This window comes from Acanthisitta chloris, unplaced genomic scaffold (assembly GCF_000695815.1).
Source record: "Acanthisitta chloris isolate BGI_N310 unplaced genomic scaffold, ASM69581v1 scaffold44484, whole genome shotgun sequence".
NCBI classification, from domain to species: Eukaryota; Metazoa; Chordata; class Aves; order Passeriformes; family Acanthisittidae; genus Acanthisitta; species Acanthisitta chloris.
The window spans coordinates 1-10,679 of NW_008670650.1; the positions used below are offsets into that span (position 1 = coordinate 1).

At 38.2% G+C, this 10,679-nt stretch overlaps 1 protein-coding gene across 1 annotated transcript; it reads left to right on the forward strand.

Annotated features, from left to right (window-relative positions):
* Window positions 1-4: 4 nt before the first annotated feature.
* On the forward strand, window positions 5-9,320 carry ACTR8 (ARP8 actin-related protein 8 homolog (yeast); the record flags this gene model as incomplete). Its single annotated transcript, XM_009073738.1, has 12 exons — window positions 5-52; window positions 1,324-1,434; window positions 1,684-1,788; window positions 2,540-2,713; window positions 3,255-3,348; window positions 5,404-5,536; window positions 5,866-6,019; window positions 6,551-6,646; window positions 7,213-7,353; window positions 7,775-8,039; window positions 8,355-8,518; window positions 9,171-9,320. Coding segments are annotated over 12 exons (1,629 nt in total), but the record flags the coding sequence as incomplete, so codon positions are not given.
* Between the last annotated feature and the right edge of the window lie 1,359 nt (window positions 9,321-10,679).

Below are 10,679 nucleotides of genomic sequence, written 5' to 3' on the forward strand. Positions count from 1 at the left end.
GCAGGGCCAGGCGGCGTACCGGGACAGCTGGCTGCTGCGGGACGGCCTCAATGTGAGCCCGCCCGGCGCGCGTCTCCTCGCTGACCATTGCCGCCGCCCGTGGGTTGGCTGTGGAGTGCGCATCTTCCTCTCAGACTTTAGGTTTATCCAGAGCAGAATATGTCTTAAGTCAAACTTTTTTTCCCCACCCTTTTAATGCCCTGTAGATGCCACCTACTGAAATCAGTAGGTTTGCACCGGACTATGTTTGCACTTTACTTGATTTGTTTGCAATGAATTAAATCTAATCAATTGATAGGTTGAGGGTTTATCCATGTTGATTTCCATGCACTGTGGTCTGGTACCACACTTGGTGTTTCTGCTGATAGAATGCTGGCTGTAGGATTAGAGCCATAGAAAGTTAAGGCATAGGAATAGACCTGAAAGATCATCTAGTCCCAACCCCCTGCCATAGGCAGGGATACTGGACCAGGTTACTCAAGACTATCCAGCCTGGCTTTGAACACTGCCAGGGTTGGGGCATCCACAACCTCCCTGGGCAACTTGTGCCAGTATCTCATCACTCTCACAGTAAAAAAAATTCTTCCTACTATTTAATCTCAATTCTTCCTGTTTCAATTTATACCCATTACTCCTTGTCCTGTCACTACAGTTCCTAACAAAGTGTCCCTCACCAGTTTCCCTGGAGGCCCCTTCAGATACTGGAAGGTTGCTGTGAGATCCCCACACAACCTTCTCTTCTCCAGGCTGAACAGCCCCATCTTTCCAGCCTGTCTCTTAGGGGAGATGCTCTTATCAGCTTCGTGGGACTGTTTCATTTGTGAATGCATTGGTTACAAGTTGGTTTGTGACTTGGATAACACAGCAACTAATTTTAGTCCAGCCTGCTTAAAAAATATATGTAGTCATTCATAACCTGAGTCTGTGAAACAAAAAACATTGATCAAATTAATGTCTTTAATATTAAGCGTCACCTTTAAATAATTAAGACCTCTTTAAACATTTTTGTTCCTACTTAATATTTCTATAGTTAGATAATGGCCTGAGTGCATCACGCTGGAGATGAAGTCCAGCAGCCATTATAATGTGTTAAAAGATTCAAGTTGACTTTGACAACTAGGTTTTGAGAGCTCTGGTGTAAAAAATAATACTCATTTCTTTAAAAATGAGCATAAGTTCATTTTGCATGGTACAAACTTCTGTCCTTTCTATAGTCTATCAACCACAGTAATGTTTTAATTGTTTAATAACAGCTTCAGTATTACCAGTGTACAGACATATAGTTGGAAAGTATTTACCTTGTGTATTTGGGGTTTTCCATAGAAACCTGAAAGCACCGAGCAGAGACAAAATGGCCTTAAAATGGTGGACCAAGCAATATGGTCCAAAAAGATGTCGAATGGAGCAAGGCGTATACCAGTGTCACCTGATCAGGTAACTCAAGATTTTATTCAGTTGTTCATTCCTATAGTCCTCTGGTCTGATGTTATGTTTTAGTGGACAAGAATAGATCTCCTTTGTACGTGGATAGTGCTGTTGTGTGACCCAACTCTGAAGATCTGAGAAAGTGAAGATTGAAATTGTTTTCTGGAGAGCTGAGGTGTGGAGGGGGTGCTTCGTTTTTCTTCCATGCAGTGACTGGTAAAATACTTATCAACAGGATTTGTTTTGATTGCATTTCAGGCCAGGTCATACAACAGACAGATGAGGCCAGCTATTTTGGACCACAGCTCTGGGGCCAAGTGGACAAACACATCAAATCATCCTGAATTTTTGGTAGGAGAAGAGGTAAGATTGATTTTCCTCCTGAAGATGTTTTAATGCAGCTATGTCATCAGTAGCAGTTTGCTGTATGTTAGCATGTACTGAAAGACATGGCAAGTTAGCCAAGCAATACATGAATAGCATGAAGTAATTGAATATTTATTATCATTCAGCTGGACAAGAGGGTTTCCCCCATTTGCCTAACAAATATCTTGGATCCTTTGCTGGTATAAATGAGAGTTTCTGTAGGGACTAAGTTAGAACTTTGGCCATATGGCATAATTCAGAGAAAAGGCAAGAAACTGATAAGATGGATCAGTACGTGGAATTGGTGCTGAGTAGCTAGGCAGTCCAGAGTTTCAAAGAGTTGACATTATCATAGAATCATCATAGAATCATAGAATTTAGGGGTTGGAATGGACCTTACAGGTCATCTAGTCACAACCCCTGCCCTGGGCAGGGACACCTCCTCACTAGATTGGATTGCTCAAGGCTATTTATTTTAGTTTCTAATTTGAGATGATGGGAAAATATACCATTATGTTGGGTAGATGTCTGTGGGTAAGAATATTCAAGCAATTTAAAGAATGTATTTACTGTCTTTTTATTTTAATGGTTTACAATCAAGCCCTGCTACAAAGAAATCCAGCACACTGCTGTCACATCAGTCTTGAGTGCTGCTGTGTCTTCTTGTATCTGCCTCTGAAATCTTTTTAGTATTTGTTACTAATCTATGGGAAAAAGCAATGCATAGAACATTATCTCTTATTTTCAGGCTCTGTATGTTAATCCATTAGATTCTTATAACATACATTGGCCAATCAGGAGAGGACAGCTGAATCTCCACGCAGGACCTGGTGGCTCCCTCACTGCAGTATTAGCAGACCTTGAAGTTATATGGTCACATGCAATACAAAAGTGTCTGGAAATACCACTGAAAGACCTAAAGGTGAGCTGTTAATGACACAGTTATGTGGACTCTATCCTCTTCTTTAAATATCACTGTAAAAGAGAAGCTCTTCTGGTGCTTTTCTTAACCAATGCATTCTGTGAGCATGGTTCCTAAGACTTCATTTGGAATTTAGTCCGTGTCTTTTAAGACAAAAATTGTTGATAGAACTTCTAAGAAGGAGGTTTAGAAATCCCATTATAGACATTTCACAGCCTTAGTCTTTGTTCAGGTTTTTTTGTTAACTGTAAAGGAGGCACCTGAGGAAGGTGTTGCCTAATACTTGTATAATTCCTTGTCCTTGCCGAGTGTTTCTGTCACATCTGATGCACTTTTAAACATTTTAGTGGCCTATAGACTCTTAACTTGACACTTACTATAATTTCATTTTTCAAGTATTAAATGCCTCCCCTTTTCTATAATTTTGCTTTTCTGTTAAATAACTTGTGTATCATGCTTTCTTCCTTAGGATCAGGTGTTCAGGAATGTAAAGAGAAACTTAATTTGAGAGCAGGCTTTAATCTACTGTTCTTATCTTCAGTACTACAGATGCATTTTACTAATTCCGGACATCTACAATAAACAACATGTGAAAGAACTGGTAAATATGATCCTAATGAAGATGGGCTTCTCAGGTAAAAGCATACTCAAGGAAATACTTGATGATTAGTTGCATGAAAACTTTATTTTTCTTTCCTTTAAGCCACATTTTTGCATATCTGTCCCAGTTTGGCTGGGACTAGCAGCTTCATCTTGTGCTATTCGCATAACTGTTGTCCCTTTTCAAGGGACACAATGGTTGGCTAGCATTGAAACAAGCTTTGTGGTTTGCTGTTACACATGCCAGCTGTGGGCTTCTCATTCAGCTGAGGTTAAAGTAGCCACAGTCTGGTTTCTCAAATATTTCTAAAATTCACAATGTTAATTCTACAGAGTATTAATATTCTTAGACCTCAAAAGAAAAGTATACAATGTTAAATGCTGCTACTGTCCCCTTTATGGGCTGACATAATAGGAGGTTTCAGAGTTGGTTTAAGTGCATGCACTAAATATAAAAGAGCAATAAAATTAAAAAATAAAAACCCAAAACCAACCAGGCCATTCTTAGCCTCTTCTGCACGTTTATTTTTACACTCAAAAGCTCTCTGATGAAAGTTTCCTTTCAGTTAAACTCCTGGAAGTTTCTAGCTAGTCTTCTGGAAAGAGCTGCTGCAGTATTAACCATCTTACTCTGATTTCATGTGTAGAGAAAACAAAGCAAGTCATTACAGAAGGCACAGCAACTCAACCATACTTAATTTTCAATATATTGGAGTACCTTTGGTTCTGCAAAGTCATTTCTTCTTATTAGATATGCAAGGAATGAACAGGGAAAAGGCTTAAAAAGAATAATAAGTTAAATGCTAGAGGCTAGGCAAACAGTAAGCTAATGGTAAGATGCTGGAGATCATAACTGCTCTTGTTTAATAATTGATCAGTACAAAGTGCAGTTTCCAAATATTACCCTTAAGCAGAATATGTGCTTAGATACTATTGCTTAGAGTGAACCCATTTAGCCTCTTCTGCATTTAATCAAAGACACTCATTTTACAAAAAAGAGGCTTCCCATCTGAAAGAATTAAGTAGGTGATAAATAAACACTGCAAAGAGAGAGAATGATCTTATGAGATGTAAATTTTGTTCACATGCATATATAAATATATATATATATATTTGTTTCGTTTCAGCATGTTAAAATGAGTAAATCATGTTTTCTATTTTAGTTTTGGGGCAGATGGTTCTACATGGTGTTTTGTTTGAATCCTTACAGGTTTTTAAACAGAAGTAATGTGAATACTACAGCCTAATAATGCTCTGTAAAAATGTGCTGGCACTGGGGTAGAAGAATTTGTAGTGGAAATGAGTTAGCTTCAGAGGAATAGGAAGAATACTAAGAAAAACCTGCAATGCTTTGTATTCATCTGATACACGAATGTTAGAAAATATCATTATTAACTCTTGAAAGTGCCATTTTCTAAACAATAGTGAGGAGCTGAACTAATTATACCACATAACTAAATTATCTTAATCTATCTAAAAAACATTTGCCTTTAAAAAGTCATTTTACTTAGTTCGTGTTTACAAAGCTCAGCTCAATTGAGCTATCTTTTTCCCTTCATTGGCTAAGATAGACTGAAAGCTCCAGTACTTCTCAGGTTTAAGTATGGTCTTGTGGTACAAGTGTACTCTTTTACAGGGTTAAAGGTGGACTGAAGGGAAAACAGGGTGAAATTAGACCTTATTTTATAGCTACTTAGCATATGTAAAATGCCAACGCTAATGCTATTTGACTAAAACTAGAAAAACAATGAGAAAAATGCTTCATGTACATCTGATAACCAAGACCCTGCAATACCAGTCAAAAAAGAAAATAAAATTTGGAGGCAATATCTTTAATCTTGCAAAAAAATTTATCATCTGAGTCTAGGCATCTGCCCTGCTCTTAGCTTTTCTCAGGACTTTTAAGGGTATACCCAACCAAAAAAAGTCTGAAAGTCTCCCCCACCCCATCTTCACTGAACATACAGTCCTACAGTGCAGAGTCAGACTGTTTGTAAATCTTTAAAAGACGTTAAACTGTCCTTTAAATGTCAGCAACATGACTCTGGAGTTTGGCATGAGTTTAATATAAGTTTTTCTCATATTGCTAGGAATTATTGTGCACCAGGAGTCTGTCTGTGCTACCTTTGGAAGTGGTTTAAGCAGTGCCTGTATTGTGGATGTGGGAGATCAGAAGACAAGTGTTTGCTGTGTGGAAGATGGTGTTTCCCATCGCAACACCAGGTATCTTATAATCTGCAGTTATTATAAGCATGTACTCAGCTGCTTACCAAAGACTTGACTTTAAAAAGGAGAAAAAATTTCTATAAACACAGGATTGGGTTTTTTTCCTGTGACCCATGTAACAGGATCAACTGTTACAGTGTGAAACTTAAAGAATTCTGATGTCTAAAAGAAGAAAACAGGCAGAACTGATACTGTGCTCTGCAAGCTATGTGAAAGTCACAGTCATGGCATGTCTAAAATGTCCCTTGTGTTCCTATACCTGCTACTGCAGGCAGCCAGTATTTCAGCAAATAAATAAAAACGTCTTTTTCTTGTCTGTGCTCTAGGCTGTGCCTTGCATATGGAGGAGCTGATGTGTCAAGGTGTTTTTATTGGCTTATGCAACGAGCAGGATTCCCATACAGAGACTGTCAGTTAACTAATAAGTTGGATTGCCTGCTGCTTCAGCATCTGAAGGAGACATTTTGTCATCTAGACCAGGTGAGAAAGGGAAAATAGTGTATTCTCGAAGTAATTTTGTTTCCTCTACAGAATGCAACTCTGGGGAACCTTTTCATGCATCTAAATTAATTGCAAATATTCTACTCAGTAGAATACTGGCAAAAGCTGGGGAAGCTTTAGACTTGAAATGTTTGTAATTTGGTTTATTTTTCTTCTATTTAAAAGGAATCCCAGCGTCCTCAGAAAGGGAGTTTCTTTGTTCTTATTCCTGAAAGAAGCTGATAGCAGTTGCATGTTTGCTGGTTTTCAACTTCTGTTTTGTAAGATCTGTCAGCAGGTCTCTTCTTTCTGCACAAACCCCCATTTTATTGGCTTAGGCATGTAGAAAGTTGTTTGGCACATCATGCTACAGGGAAAAGACTTAAAAAGAAATTAAAAGTAGGTAAATTGAATCCATAGTTTGAAGCATTTTGTTACTTTTTGTTGTTTCTTACAGTTTAAATAGATTATGCAGCCTGACAAATATAAAAAGGTGTACACATTTTTGTTTACATTGTTTTTTGACCATAGGATATTTCTGGATTGCAAGATCATGAGTTCCAAATTCGTCATCCAGATTCTCCAGCTTTGTTATACCAATTCCGATTAGGGGATGAAAAATTACAGGTGATTCTTTTATTAAATTGCAAGAATTATATTGAGCATTGACCATTCAGACTCAGAACCTCACTGTATTTCAGGCCAGTGCTGCTGAGCCCATATCATTGATAGACTGTTCTTAAACGATGCTGTGATAGTTTTAAATTAATTACTGTATGTATGAATGGGCCTAATGCAGCACAAGAAAGATTTCCTAACTAGCTTTAGTCAGAATGGATTGTTCCTCCAACTAGATACGATAGTTATCCTTTGAGTGCGAGAAGTGAATGCTAATTTTGCAAGTTTTTCAGCTCACCATTGAATTTTCTAATTTTGCAAGAAGCTGCATTTCAGTACTTATTTATCAATGCCAGAATCTGTAAAGAAACTTAAATACATGTACAAGTGTATTTGTTGGGTTTACTTGCTAAATTTTAAAAGCTGAAGACACTTCAGTCTTTTACAAACTGTCTGGGAAAAAAAATCTCTAATTTTGAATTGTGAGAAAAATAGGACAAGGCTCTGCTTTTATAGTAAATGCCAAAAAAAGATAAACTATGTGGTAAACCTGTGCCAAATTTCTCATTCTTCAGGCTCCCATGGCTCTGTTTTATCCAGCAACTTTTGGAATTGTTGGGCAAAAAATGACAACTTTGCAACACAGGTCACAAGGTGACCCTGAGGATCCTCATGATGAACATTATCTGCTAGCCACACAAAGTAAGCAGGAGCAGGTGTGTGAATGCTGGTTTTATTTTTCATTAAGTATTATTTAATTGGGGAATAAAATGAAGACTCATGAGCTCATCTCAGAAGCCAAAGTTTGTTACCTAGGTCAGAAGTATTAAAGAAGAAATTTAGAGTAAGGAATTATGGATGTCTAGACAAGCCTTTAATTAAAACTGTGCATTTTCAGGGTCTAAGAGGACTTCATATTATGGGATTGATCAATCTGGTGGAGTTCAAAATAAACCCCTTACTTTGAACATGGGGATTAAAATGAAAATTAGATGAGGTAATAATGCAGTGCTTAACCTTTCTGGCAAAAAGGTGAAGGGAAGTAGAATGTTGCTTAGTTAAGTCTTTGTATTGTTCTGTAACCTGATGAAGATCTTTTTCATTTTTCATAATTCAACTTGTTTTCTCTTTTTTAAGTCTGCAAAAGCTACAGCTGATAGAAAATCCATGTCAAAGCCTGGTGCTTTTGAAGGAGAATTGAGAGGCCAAGCCTCAGACATTTCAGAGAGGATGTACCCACAAGAAGTGGAACTGGGATCTTCCCAAGGTGATTGTATGATATCTGGGAATGATTCAGAGGAACCTTTATCTGCACACATGTCCAGGAAAACTGCTATTTCTCAGTTTGAAGGCAAAGCCTTGGGCCTTGACAAAGCCATCCTTCACAGTATCGACTGCTGTGGTAAGAATTACCTCTGTACAAGTCTGTAAAACATGCATGTCAGTGTGGACTTAGGCAATTCCTGTATTCTACCAAAGAAAGATGTATGTCCCTAAGTGTTAGCACCTTGAGAGTAGCCATATTGTTTCTTATACTTTCATCTTTGTTGGGGTTTCTTGAGTTAGATGTTTTCAATCTCCAGGAAATAGAAAAATAATTTTAAAAACAAACATCAGTTTCTATCTGGTTTGGCTTGCAGTAAATTAATTGTAATACAAATACAGGCCACATAGTAACTTTAAAACCCAGATGTTTCTATATATCCATTCATTCCAGCCTCTGATGATACAAAAAAGAAGATGTATAGCTCCATCTTAGTAGTGGGAGGAGGCCTGATGTTTCATAAAGCTCAAGAGTTTCTTCAACATCGAATTCTCAACAAAATGCCACCTTCTTTCAGAAGAGTCGTCGAAAATGTTGAAGTCATCACAAGACCTAAGGTATACTGTTAACTGAGAGCTAAGTGGTCAATAAACCATTCCTTGAAACTGTGAAACATTAAGAGAAACGTTCTTTCCAAAGCACAGAGTAGCTGAATATCTGAGATTTAGGAGAGCTTCCAGCTCAGAGCGCTGGCCAGTTCCAGGCAGCAAGCTAGAGGTATAGCAAAGCGTTACTGGTGTGGGTCACTGAAAAGTGTTACCTGTAGGCCCTTTCCTTAAAGAAGCAGTTAGCACTGGCCCATGAAGTTGACCTGTCTCCTCACCAAGACATTGTGATGGGGTTTTTTATTGGCATTAAGGTGAAAGAAAACTTGACGTTAAAAAGAGCAGTTTTCATTTGGCATTAATCAGGCAAGACTTAAAAATTTACAACTGGAGTATATTTCAGAGCCTTCATTGTTGAAGGCAGGATTTTCATGACATGCATCGAAGGCATCTAAAAAAAAAAAAAGTGACTTCTCAAAACGTCTTAAATGTTCTTTGCATATTTTTATCTCACTATTTTTACTGAATAATTTTGAAAAACTTCCCTCCTTCCCTACCCCCAAGATTCTAAGTGGTGAATACTGTTGGAAAAAGTAGGATACAACTTTGGAGGGCTATGCAAAATGAGACCAGTGATGGTATATAATCTGTGTTTTGAATTCAGGATATGGATCCACGCTTAATTGCCTGGAAAGGAGGTGCAGTTTTAGCCTGTCTTGACACAACTCAGGAGCTCTGGATCTATCAGCGGGAATGGCAGCGCTTTGGTGTCAGAATGTTACGAGAGAGAGCTGCGTTTGTGTGGTAATGGATGTGCTTACCCTGCAACCTGCTCACCTGAAGATTTCTTTCGCCAAATGCCCTTTTTTCCCAGTGCAGTTTTATTGATCTTCTGCTGATAGATATTTTTGTATTTTATTAACTTCAGCTGATGTATTTTTCCTCCAAAGTGTTGCAAAAAAAAAAATCTTACTGAATGCACATGACTTCGGCATTGCTACACTTCATCTATGGAATTGTATGCATTGAAGTCTGCATACAGAGTATCACAGTCATCTCCAAATTAACTATATTTATATTATACAGGTTACCTGAACTTGAGGTATAAACTATTGATGTGACAGATAGTAAGCCAAGATTCATTCCAGATACATGTACATAGAAGCGACAGCTGAAGAGTACAGCTGTGGGTTTAATGTATTGTTCTGATTCCTACTTTGATGTTACCAGGAGATGAAGTTGTTCTATAACTGAACATCTTGGAAAAAGTGGAATGACAAACTAAAACTACAGTTGCTGTTGGTATTTTGCTTATGTAATAAATTACAGTATTCAGTGGAAAGACAAGAATTTGCAAGTGGAGTATTTTTTTTCTTGCCTGTTCTTATCATCAAAATCTCTTGTTAGCTTTTATTATCCATGACAGAGTTATCCACTTTTTTCCCTATTTTACAAAAATCAGTATAATACACCCAAAAGAACTAGCTGCAATTTGATACAGCCAGCACCAACCTCAATTCTGTGGTACAGGTACATGGGCTTTTTCTCCCAACAACTAATCCTTAGTTACAGAAGTGCTGATTCTTGTAAGAGACTAAATATTGACTCCATTTAGGAAGAAAATGACAGAAGGAAAGAGGCTCAGCTTACACTAGCAGGTCGGGTGGGGGAATGGCCAAGATTACAGAGCAAAACATTTGGGGAGAAGGAGCAATTTCTGTACTAAGTATTTCAGGGGGGTTACCACAGCCTAGCCCTAGTCCAGTCCCAGGGCCGGCATAGCAATTAGCTGTTGGATGATGATCGATTCATTGTAGCACATCTTCAGTATAATATCATCTGGGGGCAGCAAGGCTGCACTCCTCAACCACCCTCAATGCAAACCAAACTGCTCTGAGGCCGATGGGCAACTCCCTTCACAAGCACAGTACTGATTTAAACTGAAATGTTGATGCGGTCACAGCTGGAGCTTCCGAAACAAACTTGAGAGAGTTTCTATTACAATGACACCTACCAGGTATTCTCCATCATCTGATGATGTCTAAAGAGATGCTTGCAGCAAAACTCAAACTACAGCAATTGCAGAATACTGAAGCACAAAACTGAGCTCTCTTACCTCAATTTGTGATGACCCAACCTGCCACATAAGTGATACAGACAATCACAAGGAGAG